The sequence below is a fragment of the Caretta caretta genome, chromosome 2 (genome assembly GCF_965140235.1).
Source record: "Caretta caretta isolate rCarCar2 chromosome 2, rCarCar1.hap1, whole genome shotgun sequence".
In the NCBI taxonomy this organism is placed as follows: Eukaryota; Metazoa; Chordata; order Testudines; family Cheloniidae; genus Caretta; species Caretta caretta.
In genome coordinates, this window is record NC_134207.1 from 253,162,711 (window position 1) to 253,185,456 (window position 22,746).

At 46.2% G+C, this 22,746-nt stretch overlaps 1 protein-coding gene across 9 annotated transcripts in view; it reads right to left on the reverse strand.

The window, feature by feature from the left end:
• DPP6 (dipeptidyl peptidase like 6) overlaps positions 1–22,746 on the reverse strand; it is a 790,271-nt gene that overhangs the window by 260,292 nt on the left and 507,233 nt on the right. For all 9 annotated transcript variants that reach the window (XM_048837577.2, XM_075125995.1, XM_048837580.2 and 6 more), the window contains one exon: positions 11,042–11,140. In XM_048837577.2, the coding sequence (XP_048693534.2) occupies positions 11,042–11,140 (99 nt within the window). The remainder of the gene's footprint in view (positions 1–11,041; positions 11,141–22,746) is intronic.

Sequence of the window (22,746 nt, forward strand, 5' to 3'; positions counted from 1 at the left end):
GTGGTGAAGCACTGGAATAGGTTACCTAGGGAGGTGGTGGAATCTCCAACCTTAGAGGTTTTTAAGGCCCGTCTTGACAAAGCCCTGGCTGGGCTGATTTAGTTGGGGTTGGTCCTGCTTTGAGCAGGGGGTTGGACTAGATGACCTCCTGAGGTCTCTTCCAACACTAATCTTCTATGATTCGAAGTAGAGAGCGGTGGAGAACTTGGGAGCTTCTTTAGGGCAACACCGCTAAGTTACTAACTAATGTTTCCTACAAAGCTTGGGGTCACCTAAAAGGTAGCCTTTCGGCTGCTGTAGACATAGACATTTCTGGAATGCTCTGCTCAAGATGATAACTGTGGGCTAAAGTGGTTGGTACCCTAAGCCCCACCCCAGAGCCCATACTCCCAATCGAAGCCCTCACTCCCCTCCCCGTGCCCCAAGCCCCTGCCCCAGCCCATATCCCCCTCCCGCCCTCTGAACCCTTCGGTCCCAGCCCAGGGCACCCTCCTAAACCCCAAACCCCTCATCCCCAGCCCCACCCCAGAGTCTGCACCCCCAGACAGAGCCCTCACCCTCCCACACTCCAACCCCCTGCCCCAACCCAGAGCCACCTCCTGCACCCTGAACCCCCCATTTCTAGTCCCACCCTGGAACCTGCACCTCCAGCCAGAGTCCTCACCCCCTTCTGCACCCCAGCCCCCTGAGCCAGCCCGGTGAAAATGAGCGAGTGAGTGAAGGTGGGGAGAGCAAGTGACGGGGGGAGGGGTGGAATAAGCGGGGGGGGGGAGCTTTTAGAAGGGGATGGGAGGAACCTCAGAGGAGGAAAGAGGTGGGGCAAAGGTGTTTGATTTTGTGCAAGTAGAAAGTTGACAACCCTGACACTAACTGGTGAGTTGACCCGTTTGCTTACAAGAGCCACCATAACTTCTAAGACCTAAGACTTTGTTGTTGTTCATATCCCTTTCAGAAGCAGTTCTGTTCCTTGATACTGACCTGTTCAAAAGTTGATGTTAAATAGCACCAGTTGCCATTATGATATAGATTCTGATATGTTGGGATAAAGGGGCTCAAATAGCTATTTGTTAGTTCGATACAATGTATCCAAATTAGCTGATCAGTGACCTGATTTTTTCTAAAGAAGTTAGGTGTATAGTTAGCATGAATACCAACCACAAACACAATCATCTGATTTGCATATGTAAACCTGGTAAGTGCACATGCAAATCAGGCATGCCCACTGTGTAGGCAATTAGTCACACCGACTTCTAAAATTATAGATTAGATAGAGTAAGCCTTATTCTTTTCTCAGTTATACCAGTGTAAAACCAGTATAACTGCATTGCCTTCAAAAGGAGCAACTCTTGATTTAAACCACCACAGGTAAGAGGAGAATCAGGCCCTGTCTTTTAACTGATTGCAGATTCTTAAGCACGTATGTTGAATTTGTGGTGTTATAGGCTGTAAACAGATGTGTGGGAGCTGCATCCCGCTCTTTCAAAGTCCCCCACAAATGGAGTAGCTCAGCGTAGTAGTTTGCCATTCCTACCCGCCCCCTCTGTTATCCTGTTTATAAAGAGGCTCCCTTGGTGAATGGGGTGATACAGCAATAATTCTGTCCATCTGTCACTTTATAGAGATAAAGCACTACACCCAACAGCTATGTGTTAGCCACTAACACTAGCAGTCCATAACCTTGACGTTGTCTGGAACCATTCTGTGCTGCCACACACCACGTAACAAAAAGGATGGAAATGTAGTTTGGGTGACAAGGGTAGAAGATGACAGATGAGGAGGAGGAACTGAAAGGGAGAGCTGGCATTTAATTTTCATGGATCTGTACCTCAAACCTGTGAGCAAACATATAACGCAAAAGCAGTCATCCTGGAGACCACACCTGCTACCATTCCAAAATGTTCTCCTGACACCCATTGCTCGCTCAGAGGCACTATTACAGCAGGAGGTATGCATGAGTGTTCGTTTGAGAGGAAAGCACTAATTTTGCTGAGTGAGGGGAAACAGGGTAATTGCTTTTGCATACCTGACAGCTGTAACAAGTGTAGAAACCCTGCTTGCTGACCCCACCTGCAGCACTGCCCCAAGAAGGAGTCACCTCTCTGTCTCCTTGTGTTGACTGCAATGTTGTTGTAGCCATGTCAGTCCCAGGATATGAGAGAGACAAGGTGGGTGCAATAACTGCTGTTGGTGAAAGAGCTCAAAAGCTTGTCTCTTTCCCCAATGGAAGTTTGCCCAGTGAAAGATCTGAACTCACCCACCTTGTCTCCTGGTGTTAAGGAAATGTATGTATTCAGATCTTGCTCCTGTTGAAATCAATAGGAATCCTGCCAGTGACTTCAACGGGAGCAAGACAGGCTATCGGGAGGTTGTTAGGGAAAGTGGGTATTAACAGAGTCCAGGATGGAAGGCCAGGCAAAGGTTCACAAAGCTCTCTAGGTAATGCTGTAGAACAACTTCCCTTTTTCTGGCTTTGAAACCCACATTGCTCCCCATTAACCTATCCAACCTGCTGAAGCCTAAAACATCTTTTCTGCCCCACTGTTCTGCCAGTCCTGCACTGCCTTCTAATCTCCTTCAGTATTTCACTCTTTCACTCCTCTTCCTCACCCCAAGGTCTTGCAAAGCTCTGACCCTGCCTACATTTCCTCCAGTTCCCTATTCACGCCGTCAGCTTTGTCAATGCAGAGCATCTTCACAACTTCTCTGGTCCTCTCCCAGACATGACTCTGCAACTTCTTCTCACACCATGCAACACTACTCTCCTCCAAATCCCTCCTCATCAGTCACTCCTTTCATCCAGCCTTGCAAAGCTGACCTTCACTCCTCATTTCTGGCTCTCGGGTTGGACTTGGTTCACTCAGCCTGGTATGAAGCAATGACATAACGACATCTTCAAATGGGGGTGCTTAAAGTTAAGCACCTGACTCCATGCTCGGGTATCTCAATAAGTGATCTGACTTTCAGAGGTGCTGAGACTCAACAGCAACCGTTGAGGTCAGTAGGGGTTATGGGTGTTCAGCACACTTCAGAAAACCAGGCCATACAACAAGGTACCTAAGTATAGGGTTAGGTGCCTATTTTAGGCATCACGCTTGAAAGTCTTGGCCTGCATACACAAAAAGAGAATGTCCCTTTCTTTTACTATGGCAGTCCAAATTTTCCCCAGAGCTTCCCCGCTCACTCTTTGCTCATTGTCATCCCTTGCTGTGTTCTAATTTTTTTTGTGAAGTGCATTGCACACTATTACACTGCCGCCATAAACAATAATATTACGGTATAATATATAATGTTAAAGGGAATGATGCCTAGGAGCGGATGGTCCAGGAGGAGGAACTTGCCTAGAAAGAGTCCTATCAATAAGACACAAATACTAAGCAGAATTGTGGTTGGCCAAAGGATGCCCAAAGCCTTTCCATTTAACAGCTATATGTAGCATCACAGCATTTCTAGCACTGCAGAGAAGCACAGCCTTCCCCTGCAATGCACTAGGATACATTTAAAGTGAAAGAACAGACTGTAGCCTCACACCAGTATGCTTCTGCAGACAAAATTAATTTTCAGGAGGGCCAGATTGATTTCCTGTTTCCTTCTCTTTAGCAGCAACGAAACAAAACAGGTGCATGAAGAAGTGTAAATATGCTTGTCCTTTGATTCCCTTTGTAACATCCTGCACTGAGCATGAATGATCTCCATGGCTTTGGGGGCAGGTGCTCAGGCAGGACAGACCATGGGCCTATATTAATTCTGGTTTTGCAACGTTAGGCCTGAGTTCATTACGGCACTTAAGCACATGAATAGTAACTATCTTTAAGCACATGAACAGTCCCACCGACTTCCACAGGACTACTCACCTACTGAAAGTTAGGCATGAGCTTAAACTCCTTGATTAATTGGTGCACACAAACTTACAAAACCCTAGTAAACAAGCCTCATGAAAGGAATAGGACTGGGATGGAAGGAACCCAATACTCAATCCCTGGGCAAGGTAGCTTGATATCCCTGCCATGGTTCAAAAACTGGCTGCATAGGGAACTGTGGCTAATGTATCTGCACACCGGAGGTACCTGCAGCCTCTCAGACCCTTCCCCCACCTGCTTCTCTTTCCCCTTCAAGCCTTAGAGGCCATGAGCACATTGAAACTGCTGCGGATCTGCAACATTGCAGGGCCTTCACCACCCTCTGCACCTGGGGGTAGAAGCACTTAGACACCATGACAATGGACTTGACAGCTAAGATTTCACCCTAATGCGACCAGGGCAAGAATGGGCCTGTGGTTTTTGATACATCCATCACAAAACATTGCAGTTGCACACAAAAGGGCAAAAAGCACACTGGAGTAGAACAAGAATAGGCAGCCATGAATGATGATTCCAGCATTGGCCACAGTCAGGGTGAGGGAGGTCTCTTTTCAGCCATCTCAGCAAAACACATTTGGGAATGCAATGAAATAAAACTTGATTAATTAGGAGTTCAGATAGCAGAAGAGCCAAGCAAAAATGAAAATATAACAGGCCTGATTCTTTCCCACTTCCCCCCAGATTCACACTAGCATTAATGCCAGTAGAGTAATGCTGAATTTACACTGCTGTAAGTAACAGGAGAACCAGGACAAGTATGTTGCCCTAATCTACCAGCACACACATCTGAGAACACTAAGATGTACTTAGTTTCAAAAGTAGATGCGTGGGATGTATTTAAGAGGAAAGATTTGAAACAAGACCATCTGAACTAGGACCAGGGATTGACTGGGCCAGGAAGATGAACTATTCTCCCACTCCTGCAGGAAGCAGTCCAACATCCTGTAATTACTCATCCAACACCCACTGAAGTCAGTGGAAGGACTCCCATTGACTTTGACAGGAGTTGGGTGGGTCCCATACTCAGTCGCTCCCCTGGTCCTCTAAATTCACTACAGGAGCAGTTTGGGGAAACTTGAAATTCCAGCTAACTGTGCTATACCACTGCAACTTCAGTCCCCCAGAATGTCACTGTGGCACCTTAATTCATACTTCTTTAAAAAGTGAAAAATGTTAGCACTTAAAAAGTTCTAATACTTATGCAGAGTGAACCATAAATAATTCATTTACTCCACATGCATCTGCATCATTTGAAATGCATCAGCGGTTCTATCAATACAGTGCAATGAATTTACATTATGCAGAATAGGCTTGGGGACATCAAGGCTCTCAGGGTTTGTTGATCTGAGCATTATTACTAAAGGTAAACTGAAATAAATTACCGCTGCTAGTACAAGACAACATTTTTCAGCATGGTAAATAAAACATATTAGTTCTAGATCATTAAATTCAATATCAGACTTTAAAAGAGCCTAGAGATTTATTTTATAATTGTATTAGTAAAATATACAATAAAACTAATGTGATGTTCAGCATAATGAAGAAAAGGCTTTGCTTTGTTTAGATCTCAGTTATTAGGTAACATTTTCAAAAGGGCCTGTGACTCAGTCAAAAGCCTTTGACTTGCAATGAGAGTTAGGCTCCTAAGTGCCTACGCCACTTTTGAAAATGGGACTCAGGTCCTTCTGAAAATTGTACCTCTTGGGTCTCTTCATGTAGGAGAAGGAATATTATGTCAGTGAAAAAGGGTAATGTTGTGGACTGGGACTCAAGATAACAGGGCTCAGTTCCATTACTCAATGTCTCTGTGCCTCAGGCCTCATCTGTAAAATGCGGATAACAGTACTCTCTGATTTTCATCCTTTGACTGTCTTTTCTGTTTAGATTGTTAGCTCTTTGGGTCAAGGACCAGCTCTCACTATGTGTTTGTACAGTGCCTAGCACAATGAGGCCCTGCTCTCAGCTGGGGCCTCTCAACATTACCATAATACAAAAAATAAATAACCATGTGTTGCCAGATGTCACAGCAAACACTGATTCAACTGGGGCTGGAAAAACATCCTGTAAATAGCAGGCACTGGTGGCACACTCCATCCAGTCAATTGCAGTAACCAGTGAAGTGGCTGCTGTTACGTTTCCCATTCACAAAGAAAACACGTACTTTTGGGGTGGGTGAAATGCACTTGACACTAAGGAAAAGCAACAAAGAACAAATGTAAGTCTCAGTGACCTAGCCACCTGGACACGACTCACAACCCTGTGTAAAGGAAGGGATGCTCCTGAGATCTGAAAGTGCAGAAAACAGACGGACAGTTTTTTAACTGGTATAAATCAGCACAGCTCCCTGGCACTTAATGACACTGTGGCGCTTTACACCAGCTCAGAATCTGGCCCACCGCATTGCTTCCCTACATTTACATTGCTACACACACTACAACTGCCAATTTTTTTCCTTTAAGGCTGTGCCTACTCACACTGAGAGCTGGAGCTGTGATCCTGTCCCCCAGAAGACACCTTTGTGGGGCTGATTTAGATCTTTTTCGCCTGTAATCAGCAGTCTGGAAACCATGGGAAATTATTAAAGATGGGTCATGGAGACATGAAGATTCCTGTGCTGCTCTGAATTCAGGAACCAAAACCTTTAGGGTTTGAATCCATGAGTTCAAAAACACCTCAACTCCTCAAAAATTCTAAGGGTTCACAGCCAAAGTACCAGTTTTGGCTCCTCTCTTGAATTTAAGAAAATCATCTAACTTATAACAATCTGCCAATACAATAAAACCACTCAAACCAACTTAAAAGAGATACTCAAAGTTTGAGGAAGATCTGCACTCTTAGCACTTGAAGTGTAGCTATGTCACACTCTGAGGTCAACTCTGATCTCATAAGAACATAAGAATGGCCATACTGGGTCAGACCAAAGATCCATCTACCCAATAACCTGTCTTCCAACAGTGGCTGGTGCCAGATGCTTCAGAGGGAATGAACAGAACAGGTAATCATCAAGTGATCCATCCCCTGTCGCCCATTCCCAGCTTCTGGCACACAGAGACTAGGGACATCATCCCTGCCCATCCTGACTAATAGCCATTGATGGACCTATCCTCCGTGAATTTATCTAGTTCTTTTTTGAACCCTGTTATAGTCTTGGCCTTCACAACATCCTCTGGCTAAGAGTGCCACAGGTTGACTGTCCATTGTGTGAAGAAATACTTCCTTTTGTTTGTTTTAAAACCTGCTGCCTATTAATTTCATTTAGTGACCCTTAGTTTTTGTGTTATGAGAAGGAGTAAATAACACTTCCTTGTTTACTTTCTCCACACCAGTCATGATTTTATAGACCTCTATCATACCTCCCCTTAGTCATCTCTTTTCCAAGCTGAAAAGTTCAAGCTGTTCCATACCCCTAATCATTTTTGTTGCCCTTTTCTGTACCTTTTCCAACTCCAATATATCTTTTTTGAGATGGGGTGATCACGTCTGCACACAATATTCAAGATATGGGCATACCATGTGTCAAGGTTCCTTCCCCACTCCATGAAAGACCCCCTAAGCTTATTCTTACCATCTTAGGTTAAAAACTTCCCCAAGTCCTTGAACAGTATGCTGCCACCACCAAGTGTTTTAAACAAAGAACAGGGAAAGAAACCACTTGGAGATATCTTCCCCCAAAATATCCCCCGAAGCCCTACACACCCCCTTTCCTGGGGAGGCTTGAGAATAATATCCTAACCAATTAGTTACAAAATCATCAAAGACCCAAACCCCTGGATCTTGGAACAATGGAAAAATCAATCAGGTTCTTAAAAGAAGGATTTTATTAAAAAAAAAAGAAAGGTAAAAATCATCTCTGTAAAATCAGGATGGAAAATACTTTACAGGGTATTCAGATTCAAAAAACAGAGGATCCCCCTCTGGGCAAAACCTTAAAGTTACAGAAAACAGGAATAAACCTCCCTCTTAACACAGGGAAAATTCACATAAAACAAAAGATAAACTAATCCACCTTGCTGGCTTACCTATACTGGTTGCAATATTGGAGACTTGGATTAGGATGGGTTGGAGAAGATGGATTTCTGTCTGGCCTCTCTCAGTCCCAAGAGAGAACAATCACATAAACAAAGAGCACAAATAAAAACCTCCCCCGCCCCGGCCCAAGATCTGAAAGTATCTTGTCCCCTTATTGGTCCTTTGGGTCAGATGCCAGCCAGGTTAACTGAGCTTCTTAATCCTTTACAGGTAACAGGATGTTGCCTCTGGCCAGGAGGGATTTTATAGCACTGTATACAGAAAGGTGGTTACCCTTCCCTTTATATTTATGACACCATGAATTAACTCTCTCTGTTAACTACTATTAAATCAATGGGATTACATCGGTGTAGGTCAGAACCACACACTTTCTGCATTCAAGCCCCAATTCAGGAAAGTGCTTACGCATGTTCCATTTACTTCAAAGGGATTTTTGTCCTGAAGAGAGATGCCTTCTTGTGTTGGGGCTTTAGAACCTGATCCAATGCCCACTGACATCAATGAAAAGACAACCCCCTCCCCCCAAAAAAACCCCACTGAAGCAAATGGATCAGAATTGAGGGATTTAATTGGCTGAACTGCTTTGAAAGCAAATAATTGAGACAATTTGAATACTCCTAGCCATGCAACGTGCTTATCATTGGCTAGGCTAACAAACTCTTGTCTTTTATAACAACACAAAAAATAAAGCGAGAGAGTAATACCCTTTAAAGGAAATCTGGTAGATGTGAAAAGAGCCAAGAGCATCGATTTTTGCAATCTAGTTTTCAGATCTCTTTACATTAGAGTGGTTTATGTTGTGTTGTTAACAAGAGGGGAAAAATGGGGACAAGGATATAAGACGCTGTTATGGTTTCAATTATTTTGTTGGAATCTCAAAACAACCAGGGTTCCTTCCACCCATTAATTCCTACTTTGACACACATCTTTCAGCACTATTTTCTACTAAGCTGTGTTAGTGTGAAATAGGCTTCTTCAGTGAGTCCTGAGGGAAGACGAACTTGCATTTTGAGAACCAAGAACAGTGGTACAACAGGACACAGGGTGTATGGTGGAGTGAGCAAAGCATGGACTAGAACTTTGGACTACTGGGCTCTATTTCAAGCTCTTCCACTGAGCTATTGGTCACCGTAAGCCTGATTTACCAGTTACCAGCTGTACAAAGAGTGTAATATTTCCCTATCCAAAGGGATGTAGTAAGAATTAATTAATGTTTGTAAAGTGCTTTGAGGTTCTTGGATGAAGAGCATTATAGTATTTTACCGCAAGACTCTGCTCTCAGTTACACTGGTGTGAATCTAAAGGAATATCACTGGTTTCATGGAGTTCCTCCAGATTTACACTGGTGTACCTGACAACGGAATCTGATACATAATTATTATAACAAGCACCAAAGGGAAAATCATTTAATCAGCCATGTTTATAATGGCTTGACCAATGACAGCTTAATATCATTTTTTTTACTTTTATATAACCTTAGATTATTTAGGTATGATCCAAAGCCCACTGAAGTCCAAGAGAGTCTATTGATTTCAGTGGGCACTGGATCCAGACCTTTACCAACAATTCAATGTGGGACTTATAATGCCTGCCAAAGATTAGAGGCTAATAAAAACATATAGACAGTACCAGCATGCAAACACAGTTTGGGAAAGCTTATATTTGCACAGGGGGGAAAAAAAGAACATTACTGTGCAGAAAAACACATTTTAACCATGAAAGAAAATATTTTTTGAAAACCTCTAAGTGGAGCTGGAAAATTCTCCTGATGTTTGTTCCAATAAAAAATATATATTGCATTATCATCCCACAAATATTCGAGTGGCAGAGTTTAGGGGCAAAAATATTCATAGGAACAGAATATTATGAAGCAAAAAGATCAACCAAATTCACCTGGGGCAAGGAATGTTTCGTAATAGGTGTCTGTACAGTGCCCAGAGCAGTGGCGCCCCCTCCTGATTGGGGCCTTTAGACATGAAAAGGTTAAATAATAATGCTGAAGAACGGTTTCTGAACTCCTAAATTCAAGAAGTATTTCCACCTTTATTCTCCCCATAGATTGCTGTACTGGGAGCCATATTCCAACAAGCGTGCAGAACCTGAAAAAGGGCACTCACCAGCCAGAACTCCTCTGGCAAATATCCGATGGGTTGTAGTGACATACACTGCCTGCAGTGGCTTCTCCACCAGTTGCTAGTGCAGCAGAAAAGAGTGGATGGGGCTGGCCAGAGATGGATGCGCTTAGGGTGACTGGGGGATGCACTGATCCAGCCTAGTTTCCCTTGGCAATCTCTCTCCCCACCCCCTCCGGGGATTAAAATTGCTCCCACAGGGTAGAACCCCTAAAAAAAAAAGAAAAAAAAAAAAGGCAGACTGCAGCAGTGAGGACCTGGTTCAGCTCCCATTAAAGTCAATAGAAAGGTTCCCGTTCAATTTAATGAGAGTCAGCCCTAAATGAGCTGTATAGCACGTTGTTGTTTCATTCCAGCAAGAGCTGATTTAGATTGTAGCAGATGCCAGTGGGGGGCTGGAATTTGCATCTGTAGAACAATTTCCACTGCTGCAAATATGGTGTGCATTAATTCTGGTATTATTCTGTCTCTTCCCCTTGGTACTGGAAAATATAGATTGTAAGACAGGATAAAAAGAAAACATGGCTTACATACAAGGAGCAGACCAGCTGTTGCTGGACCACTCTGTTGCTAGTTGCCTAGCAACGCTTCATCTCTCTGCCTGAAAAAATATTTTGGCGAGGGAATACATTATGAAAATATAAATCAGAAGATTTGTTTATGGTAAAATAAAGATTGACCATGACAGTGCTCTAACCATTTGGTTTGACCACCTCTTCCATCTTGTCAGCTACCATGATTGTAAGCTGTTTGGGTCAGGGGCTGTTTTTTTCACTTCATGTCTGAACAGCACCTACCAACAGCCCTGATTGGGGCCTCTAGGTGTTACTGACACATATGTGATGCTGTGTATAATGGAGAAATATCATTTACACATTTACCCTGAGGAAAGCTGGAGTAAGAATTTGGACACTAGAGACACAAGTCAGAAGAAAAAGTGAGAAAAGGAGGGAAAGAGAAAGACAGGGAGAGGAAAGAATAAGTGAGAGTAGAATTATTGTCAAGTGTGCATGCAAGACTCACCACTTATCCATTTAGCCTCTGGGTCATGAATTTTGAAATCAGCACTGAACAGATCTTCCACTGTTATCTTTTTCTTTTGAGACAGGCTGTTATCTTCAACTGTAAAACATTCAGAAGGAAATAGGTGTTATTCCTAATTTGAAATTTATCTGCAAACGCAACAGTTGTGAATGGCATAACTCCCCAGGCTGAGCTCTTCCAAGTTTCAGAATAGAGGGGAGAACATCATGGCCTGAATTCTCAGTTATGTTAAGGCCCCTGTAGGCAGGCTGAGTGGTATAATGGGACCTTAATGTAAAGTCAAATTTGGCTCAGTATTCTGACGTTCATATATACTGTGTATTAGGAGCCAATGCCTGGTCCCAAGAACTACAAAAGGAGCAAGATCTGATCCAAAGTATGGGTTTCTTCTGAACAAAACTTGGGTTTTTTTAATGTATTTGTCATAGCAATAGAAATTATTGTTCTAACACCACTGGTTAAATTATGCCATAAATTAGACATTCACATGTGGGAAAAGAAAAACAAAACACAAATCTAGATTAATACAGATAGTTAGGACTTAAAGATACAGATTGGTTCTTGGTAGGATTTACAAATTATTTCAGGGCAAGTTAGGTACCTAAACTTGGCTTTTGCAAATCGCACTAAGTGACTCTCTACATCTTTAGGCTCCTTTATAAGTCTTCCCCCTACTCAGGTACATTTACAATAAAAAAAACAAAACTCAAGCACAGTGAAAACGGAGCTGTTCTCTGGATTACATGCACGTAATTTTGAGACTCTGGAAGACTTTTTAGTAGACAGCAGAGGGATAGGCCCAGCATCATTCACACATACTGTGTCTCTTGATGATGCTTACTTCTATTGCTTTCCCTTCCCTGCCCCCAAAAAATGCTTCCTACACAACTTGGATGCTATCATCACAAACTCTCATGCAATAGGACAGGACTCCCACTATATATCTTCACATAATAGGAGGAGAATCAATTTCAACATCAAAAGGGTAGAAATCTTGGTTGAGAAGACCACAAAACAGTAGCAATTGCTGTATGGCAGAAGGACTTAAAAAGAATCCTTTGAGTCTGGAACTCATCCAATGGTACACTGAGATACAACAATAGGGAGACAGGGGAATTAAAACATAAATATGCGAGCAAGTCTTTCATTGTTCAGTACTAATTTCACACAATGCAAAGTCAAATCTTCATGTATCTTCAGATATGAATTAACTTCACTTTTTTAAAAAAGTGCACTCTGAGCGAGGATGGGGCTAGCCCTTGCTGCTTGAGGTGAGGGGTACTCCAGAATGGCCTGCACTGGGCCTGGCCCAGCTGCACCTCTCGCAGTTCACACCAACACGAGAATCTTTTCCACTTGGCCATATAGGCCACCCTGGTAGAGGGCTTTCTACTGCCAAGCAGAATCTGCTGCACAGGAAGGGAGCACTGGCTCTCCAGGGCATTTAGCCACAGAACCTCCATGCCGTCAGGTGCAGCGACTGCAGGTCAGGGTGGAGAAGCCGCCTGCCGACCGGTGTAATGAGGTCCCGGTGTAGGGGCAGGACTACTGGGGCCTCCACCGACAGCTCTAGGAGCGACGTGTACCAGTGTTGGTGGCGCAGGTTGGGATGATGAGGATCACTGCCGCCTTGTCCCTGCGCACCTTGAGCAGGACCTTGTGCACCAAGGGGAGCGGGGAGAAGGCATACATCAAGCCCCCTCTCCACAGGATCGCAAACGCGTCCATGAGTGAGCCCGGGCTGCGGCCCTGGAACGAGCAGAACCCGGGCACTGGGTGTTGGCCCTGGTGGCAAACAGATCTACCTGGGGAACCCCCCACCTGTGGAAGAGCGAAAGCATGACGTCTGCCCTAAGCGTCCACTCATGCACGCGGTACGACCTGCTGAGGGAGTTTGCCAGCTCGTTCCGCACGCCCGGGAGATAGGATGCCTCGAGGTGAATTGCATAGGCTATGCAAAGGTCCCAGAGGAGGACAGCCTCACGACAGAGTGGCGAGGAACGAGCCCTGACCTGCTTGTTTATATAAAACATGGCAGTAGTGTTGTCCGTCAGAACTGTCACGCTGTGACCACTCAGAGTGGTGTGAAAGATCTGGCAGGCGAGACAAACTGCCCTGAGCTCCTTCACGTTGATATGGAGCGACCGCTCTGCCTCGGACCACAATCCCTGCATCATGAGGTCCCCCAGGTGAGCCCCCAATCCGTGGTCTGACGCATCTGTTACCAGAGTCAGGTCCGGAAGTGGGGCAGCAAAGGGGATGCCTTTGCAAACCACAGGTTGGGACTGCCACCACAGCAGGGAGTCCAGCACATCCCTTGGGGCTGTCACTACCAAGTCCGGGGGTCCCTGCCTGGGCGAGCCACGCCTCCAGAGTCCTGAGTCTCAGTCTGGCATGCCTGACCACGTGCGTGCATGCTGCCATGTGGCCCAGCAGCCACCAGTCCCCTGGATCCAGGGAAGGGATGATGGTGCCCAAAGAGACCATGAGGAACCGGGCCTTGACCAGGAACTTGTTGAGCCCGCGCAGGTCTAGGATGGGGCGAAGGCCCCCTTTGGCCTTGGGGATGAGGAAGTACCGGGAGTAGAACCCCTTTCCCCTTAGGCCGTAAGGCACCGCCTCTACCACCCCCGCCTTTAGCGGCGAGCGGACTTCCTGCTCTAGGAGATTAGGAGATGCTCATGAGAGAGGTTCCTGAAGAGGGACCAGGCGGGGGGGTGAGGGGGCGGGGGGAGGGGGAGGAAGGCAAACTGCAGTGACTACCTGTTCCGCACCATGCGTAAGACCCAACAGTCTGATGTAATGGACCACGCACGGGAGAAACGGGACAGGCGGTTCAGGAAATAAAGGGACGGATCCGGTGACTGGTCTGGTACGCTGTCCTCTAGTGCACCTTCAAAAGCCTGGCTTAGTGCCCGGCTGGGACTTGCCTTGGTTCTGGCCCGGCGCATTATTATTATTATTATTGCACCGTCGCCTGTTATCCCTGCCTCACCTACAGTAAGGATCATGCCTATGGCGAGGCTGGTACTGGTGTTGAGGGGGAGGCTGCGGCTTGAAGGGCTTCCTCTGAGTCACAGGGGTCTGCATACCCAGTGACTTTATGCAGCCTCGAGTCTGTCTGGTCTGAGAAGAGCCCGGGCCCTTCGAAGGGGAGGTCCTGGAGTGTATTCTGGCCCTCTGGGGCAGGCCTGACTCCTGGAGCCATGCCGAGCGCCTCATGCCACCCCGACGCGATTGTTCTAGCTGCCACGTCTGCCGAATCCAGGGAGGCCTGGAGAGACGTCTTGGCTACTGCCTTGCCCTCGTCCATCAGGGCCGTGAACTCCTGTTGGGAACCTTGCAGGAAGTTGTCCTTAAACTTCCCCACCACCGCCCAGGAGTTGAAATTGTGGTTGTTGAGGATGGCCTGCTGGTTAGCAATCCTCAGCTGAAGGCCCCCAGGTACACCTTTCTACCAAAAAGGTCCAGCCGTTTCGCCTCCTTGGCCTTTGGGGCTGCAGCCTGCTGACCATGGCGCTCCCTTTCGTTCACTGCTGAAACCACTAGGGAGCATGGACTCAGGTGGCAGAACAGGAACTCATAGCCCTCAGATGGGGCAAAGTACTTACGCTCCACTCCTTTAGCCGTTGGAGTGCTGGAGGCCGGGGTCTGCCATATAGTCTTATAGTTAGACTGGATGGTCTTAATGAACGGGACCGCTATTCTGGATGGACCTTCGGGGCTCAAAATGTCCACCATGGGGTTCTCCTGCTCAACCGTCTCCTTGGCCTGCAACCCCAAATTTTGGGTGACTCTGCGCAACAGTTCCTGGTGGGCTCCATGGTCTATCAGCGGAGGGCCGGACACCTCTGTACCCACCACCGCCTCATCGGGAGAAGACGAGGAGGTTAGCTGCCACTCGACCCCCTCTGGTTGGTCCTCCTGCTCCCCATCTCCGGTGGTAGGGGCCTCCGGCTCAGGCTGGGATGGGAGTCCATGGGATGGCACCGGGCTTGGTGCTGGACTCTCTGGTCTATGCTGGAGGCCTGGATACTGTTGCCTCCGGCACCGTCTGGCATCGGTGTGGGGACCAGGACCACTGCACGAGTAACTTGCCCTGGACGGAGCCCCTTGGCGCTCCTGATAGGCCCAGGGGTTCCAGAAGAGCCAATGGCCTGGCGGCCCCCATTGAGATTGCCAGCTCCCTTGAGGGTCCCTGCTTTCTGGGCCCCGGTGCGGGTAGCTATAGCGGCTGGAGTGGGCGCCGGACTGTGGCGACGCCGATCGCGAAGGCCATGGTGGTGCCAACAATCTGCGCCGGCGGGAGAACGAGCAGCTCCTGGCTGAGCGAGACTGGGAGCGGTACCAGTATCCCCGGGACCGGGATCAGGACCGGTGCCAGCGTTCCCTGGACTGGGACCGTCTGTGGGAGACCTCTGGTGAGGGCCGTCTTGACTCCTCCCAGTGCCAGTCTCTGGACAGTGCTGGAGAGCGGCGTGCCCTTTCTGGTGCTTCTTCTGCGCGTCGACCCGCTGCCGGTGCCGCAATCTCCTTCTGGGCAGCTGGCAAGTGCGAGTCTGCAGAGTTGGAGCTCAACCGGGACCAACTCCGGGAGCAGCACCGGGACGGTGTCCTCAAGCAGCACACCATTGCCAGCTTATCCCTTGACGGCACCCGAGGCATGGGCGCCGGAGGGTTTTCCCCATATGGGAGAGAGCTCGCTGCCGATAGCTCAATGAGGTCCTTTGCAGCCTCAAAGGTGCCAGGCGCAGAGGGCTGATCCGTTATGCCCTCGAGCCCATCGTCCACACTGAGCTCACTTAGGTCTGGGCTCGGGGGGACTTGTGCTGCTGGGACTGCCTGCATCAGCACCGGTACCGCAGCCTTCCCGCTCTTGTCGGCGCTCGGGGCCTTGGGAGGCGCCAGCCTCCTGTGCGGGGAACGACCGCGCCTTCCTTTAGGCTGTGCCGGGGGCCGCACCGGGAGGATGATCGGTGTCGGGGCCTAGCCTGGCGCTCCGGGGCCGACAGTTTACGGTGCTTAGCCAGTGCCGGGTCTCTCCACGGCTCCGGGGCACTACGCACCGAGGAAGTCTGAGCCGGCGTCGGGCGCTCTGGGCCTGGCGGCTGCAATGCAGCCTACATCAACAGTTGCTTTAGGCAAAAGTCTCTTTCTTTCCTTGTCCTTGGCTTAAACGTCTTGCAAATCCTACACCTTTCAGTTTGATGTCCATCCCCCAGGCAACGTAGACACAAGTCGTGGGGGTCACTAATTGGCATAGGTTTGCGGCACGTGGCACAAGCCTTGAAGCCGTGGGCCTGCGGCATGCCCCATGGCCCGGGGCAGGTGCTGGAGGCCTCCAAGCACCTAATGAGTTAAGTGTCCACAATCTGTATGTAAACTAACTGATAATAGCTACTCTAAAGGCTAAGGGACTGCTCTTGTACGAGAGAGAGAAAGAGAAAGAGAGAGAGAGAGGTAGTTCCACGCCGCCACGGGCAGTAAGAAGGAACTTGAGGGGGTTGGGCCGGCAGGGATATATATGCATGGTGCAGTGGTGCCACTCGGGGGGCCCGCCGGCCCAATGGGAGCCACTAAGGGAAAAAGTTTCCAACGCTCGTGCTCGCAGTGCATGCACACCTAATGTGGAATGGACGTGAACAAGCACTCGAAGAAGAACAAAGATTGCTTTGATGTGTAATTCTTCAGGTCAGGTGTTTGGGGCACCAGCTAATTGCCTGAACACAGCTGGCTGGGGTTGGGCCAAACGCTGTCTTTTCAGCAGCTAGCCTCATTGCTGTGGAACAGGGGTAGGGGAGGAGACAAAGAGGAGAAGAGCAGAAGCAGAAGGAAAGCTGGTTTCCTGTACTATTTATTCTTCTATGGAGTCCCAGCCCCATCCTTGTAATGTAGTGTTGAACATGTAATGAAGGTACTTATGCTGTGAAACTTAAATACGGGGGCCTAACTGCTGCACTATACTGCAGAGGGATTTTGTACCAGCTACTAGAAAACAGAACTAGGGGGGCATTCTACTAAAGAGGCAAAACTTCTCAATGGCATTAAGATGCTGCCTCTCAGCACTCTTGAGCAAGAACCACAGTGTCTTCATGATTTCCCTTCTGCTCTGAATTCTGAGTCTCTTGCCCATCTTTAGGATTTGCCAGGAGATACTTTGGCTAGCATGACACTGGTACAAACAAAGCAATCTAGCACTTTTTTTTCCTCTTTTTTTTTTTGCCAACAGTGACATCAAGATTCCCAGACATTGCTAACTGACACTTTAAAAAAAAAAGTCTTCTGATTCCAGTGTGTAATGCAATATGGCATATAGGATTCAAGGAGTTAAGTGAGTGCTTCCTCTGTACATTTCCAGTGGGCCCTATTAAAAACTGAACCCATATGGCATTAGAGGTCTGGTGACAATCCAAAGCAAGTGCAGAGAAGATCAACAGCTTTGTGATTCTTAAAGGAAAGTTAATTTTATCTGTGGTATAATTAATGTCTGCAGTGTTTAATAAGCACTCAGGAGTCAGGATGGTTAGAAGGAGGGCACAGCGCTGTTATTAGCTTCGCACTGGACGTATGTAGTTCACACCAGGCATGGTCAGAAACTTAACACAGACATTAGCATAGTAGACACTCCCATACTAACATGACATCTCATTTGTCTCGTCACTTCCATGCCACATCTACACAAATTATTTCATAAATACATGATAGAGGCTCTCAGGCCAATGGATGAAGAGCATATGTAATATGAATGGAGCCTAGATTAGGTACATAGCTGGGTGGAAAATGGAAAATTATTGCTTTTCATAGAAAAACCAAATACCAACAATTTTTTGGCTGGAAACCCCCCTTTCTGTCCTGCAGTTTTGGGGTGAAAAATGGAAAATTTTTCATTCAGCCCTTAGTACACATATTTATTCCTCAAATGCAGAAATAAAGTCAAATTTTGGAGGTCACCAGTGCAGGTCTACCTACTTCTACAACATCGCTATAGGATCTGATTGCCTGAGGTGTGTTGGTATCATGTGGCCCTAATTTTCTTTACTACTATTTAATATTAACTTGCTATGCATTTACATACAGTGGAAACAGACTCCTTGAAGCCAATTAAGGGAGGGGAAAATGGCTTTTTACTTCACTGATCTACAGCTACTGAGCAACCCAGAGCTACTTAGTATTAACTGTGAAACATGTTTTGTTTCACTAGCAGGTGCTCAAACATCCTGTACCAAGTTATAATGTTCTTCAGTTTTCCTATTTTCAAATGATGATTGAGTCTTTAATTGTTTTACTTGATTTGGCCTCACTCACTACAAGAACTGAAATAGCCTAACACAAATCCCCTGTCAAACCCTCTATGCAATAATATTTTTCCATGCTCTTCACATTTTTATTAAACCAACAATATAGGTTCTGAGGAACTCAAGGGAACAGATCTCTTCAATTAGTGATAAACAGCAGGATGCTAATACTTAGTACCTGATGGCAGCGAACAGAGTAACCAGAATAGGTGTGGGAGGAATGGTAGAGCTACGAAAGCCTAAATAGCAATGCCAGCCACCAGCTGATGGGGAAACTATTTACTAGGAAAATCCACTATGGAACAAACATTTGGATATATACGTTGGGTCCCTGGTCTTCCAGCACAGTCATAAGGACAGACGCTCCCTTGTTTCAACATTGGAACCTGGGGATGGCGTGGGAAAGAGGGCATGATCCTTCCCTATCTGCACAGGCCAGGGACGACTGCACTCAGCCCCAGGACCACTCTCTCCATAGGGCCCTGGGCACTCCTAACGTTCCAAAGGAGCCGAGGATTAGGCAGTGCTATTTTCCCCATCACACACACACGGAGCAGCCGAGCTGCGGCACAGTCTCTCCTTGAACTCAACACCATCACACGGCTGGGCTAATGGGTACAACATAGCCCACAACGTGCTGTGGAGAACATTAACCTCAGTTAGTGTTGGCCTATGTACATTCAGGTTGGAGACTAACCAAGGACCTTGTTCTGTGTTTTGAGCAGCTGGAATAAGGTGCCTTGAGTCAACATCACACACTCACAAAGTAACACAAAGAAATAAAAGCAAAGCTTCCCCTGACCAAGCAGGGGCCCAGAGGTCTTTCCCCTTACATCTCCCTGTACTGCTCCAGGGCCAGCCACAGGAACCCACCTGCTTCCCACAGCTCCACCTCAAACCAAGTTCTCTCAGCCCTTTATAGGATACACATGACACCTTCTCACCTGGATCTGATTATTGAACAAGGCAGGCTGGGCCCAGACTCCCTGGCCCTTAAAGACCACAGCTAGAGCTGTAAAACCCAGATTTGTGCAGCTAGAAAAACAGGATTTCTGGTGTCTTGCTGGTACACAGAAACTGATATCCCAGAAGGATAAGGTGGCTTTAAGCCATCTTTGCATGCCCCATATTCTGGAAAGGCTACTCTAACTTATGCTCAGGTCCCCTATGGGCTATTACAATAACAGGAAATTCAACAATAGAAATTCAGAAAATAAAATGGAAAACACACAAGGGTTTTTTTTTGCCACTGTTTTAGAACAGCCTGCGTGATGCTAGGTACACTAGGCTCACCGACAGTGCAGCTGCTGGTAGTGCTCAGTGAGCTAATGCTTTACAGTGACTGCCTTTCACACTATCTCTGTACAAGAAGGTGCCTGTGACATCTGCTAAAAATTTAATAGGGAATTGGATGCACTTACTTACACAGTTAAAGGTCAGACTTGAAAGGAACCATCTTGAAGTGTATCTCCAGACAGTATTAAAGACTAAGGGTATCTTTACACAGCAGCTGGGAGGTTGTTTCCCAGCCTGGATAGACAGACATGTGCTAGCTTTGCTTGAGCTAGCATGCTAAAAAGAGCAGCAAAGCCAGCACAGGCAATGGCTCGGACTAGCTGTCTGAGTACGTACCTAGGGGGTCTGGGCAGGTTTGTCTCTGAGCTGCCCCCCGCCCCCCAATCCCCAGTTATGCTGCTATTTTTAGCGCTCTAGCTTGAGCAGAGCTGCTGGTGTCTTGCACTGGGAAGCATGCTTCCAGCTGCAGAATAGACATACCAAGAGGAAACATGCATAAAGCCATTGACTAGCTTTGCTTTCCAAACACGGGGCCCGATCCTGAAGATCTTCCTTAGGCAAACCACCTACTGAAGTCAATGAGAAGTTTGATTGAGAAAGCACTGCAGGATTGGGCCAACTGATAGCAAGCCTTTACTTTATACATTAGTTTCTATCACCTCTTGTGAGAAGGGGCCTAAATATTGTTTGGTAAAGTATCAGTCCTACAACACTGGACTCAAGCAAAATTTGTGGGGGTTTTTTTTAATTGATGTGAACTCGAAGCAGGAACTGGCCCTGCATTTCAAAGCAGGAGGAAACAGCTGCACTCACACAAATCTTTATTTGAAGCCACAAACTACTATGGGTTTTGTGGGCAATTTTGCACAAGCAGATACTCACTAGCAAATATCCGCTAAGACAAGCAGATACAGGACTTGAAAATGCTGCCCCTGCAAGTCTAAAGGAAAAATCTCACAATTTTAGTAGGGTTTTGTAAAATAAGAAATAAAAAAGCAGTTGAAAATTAAGCACCGCTGTTACCAATTAGACTTTCTAAGGCATGTAATGAACTCTGCTCATAATTTATGGGCTAGCTTAAAACAGGGATAGTGACCTGTTTCTTAAACATCTGAACCAGCATGAATCTCAGTCTAACCGGAAATTGAACCCAGAGTTAAAACCTTTTTTAAAGGTTTTGATCAATTTGGTAGAGAAATTTAAAGAGGTTTATAAAACCCTCTTCCTCAATTACTGGGCTCCAGCCACCTAACCTTCTAAGCAAATCCTCCCCCTTTTCCACACCTACCACTCACCCTTCTTTCTGAAGAGCATGTCCTGATACTAACCCTGCATGAAAACCCCACCATCATGTGCTAGGTATGGATACAATTAATCACTGTTGCTTTGCTTAAAGCTGTATTGCAGTCCTGCACTCTGCAGTGGGTTCCCAAATTGCCTCAGACTCTACCTACTTATGGCATTTGTATCATGCTCATGATTGATTCCTGAAGATCTATGCACTGGCAAGCCTGGGGGAAGCACTGCAGAGTGGGCCATTGGAACAGTGGCTCAAAGCAATGAACTAAAGTGAGAGCTGGTTCCAGGTAAGTGATAGATCTATTAAAGGTAGGTATGAGGGAAGAGTAACTGGACAAAGAAAGGAAGAGGTTTTCAGCAGCAGGCCAACAGGAACAGGACTACTGGTATTATACGGGTGGCATTTGTAGGATTGAGTCTGGGACACTATTATTTATAGGAAAATTTCTCTACATTTTATTTACTCTGTGTGTTCTTATAGTTATATGATATATGTACATGCATATATGTACATCCCAAGAGAGAAAAGGTATATATGTGTGCACACATGTGATTATACACACACACTATTATGTACAAATAAGAGCTTACTCATTATATCTGTTCCCTGTATGTCTTTGGAGATTACACAGCAGATTACTTCAATGACAAGTTATTCACCAACTACTAGCTCTGAAGATTCAGTGCAGAAAAATTTCTACCTACCTAGATGATGCAAGCCGAGTCAGCAGAAAGCCTGAAAAAATAGCTCAATGTGCCCTGAACAAACAGATTCATCTCAATGGGGTGTTAACTTTGAAACCTAATGATGAAGTTTACACAGTAACCTTAACTACTTTGCTGTGCATCATTTTAGCACAAACATCCAGCTAATGTGCTTATCTCACAATACTAAACTGACAGCTACACCTTTTCAGGTGTCAAAAGCTGCAACTGCCCCCTACCCCAGCTAGCCAAACCTCCAGCTTCCGTGTTCATAAATCCTACAATGCAGTGGTGTGTTTTCAATACTAGGACCCAGATCATCAGTCCACTGATCTTGGCATAGCTATACTTAAGTCAATAGTGTCATGTCCATTTACACCAGCTGAAGACCGAGTTCAAAATTCTGCAGCACACTTAAAATTTAGATGTCCAAATCAAATAAATTGAATATGGTATCAAGTTAAATAGCAGAAGGGATAATGTAGTGGTTGTCTAATTCATTTTCATATTTGGTGTAATAGAAACCTGCATTTCTTGGTTTATCTGAGGCTGACACAGAATCTCTGGCATTATAGACTCCAGCCACAGAAGGTAGGTCAAATTTACTAAGGAATACATGGAGCACTGGTACCCACACAAACTTTGGTGCAATCTTGCTCCCAGAGCTTGCATTTGCATGCCCTATGTTCTTCTCATTCCTGTTGCTTCCCTTTGTCTCCTTTCCCCATTTTGGCTCTGGGCTTCTTATCATCTTGCTCCCTAGGCCTGCAACCACCCATCTGTTCTTGTCCATGGAGAATCCTCTCTTTTCCTCCATCAAACCCATCTCTTCAGGGAAACCTTCCACCCTCCATCTTTAGCAACCACTAACCTTCCTGTTACTGAATTGTTGTGCTATGTCTTGTCTTACATTTGTTTCTCTTGTCTTGTTTGGATTGCCAGCCCTTCAGGGCAGGGAAAGCATCTTACCTCTAATCTGTAAATACCCATGGAAATTTACGAGCCATAGAAATATGTAATAATCAATAAATATAATGATGTCACATTAAAATTCATGCCTATGGCCTCTGCCTGGTACTTGGCAGTTAT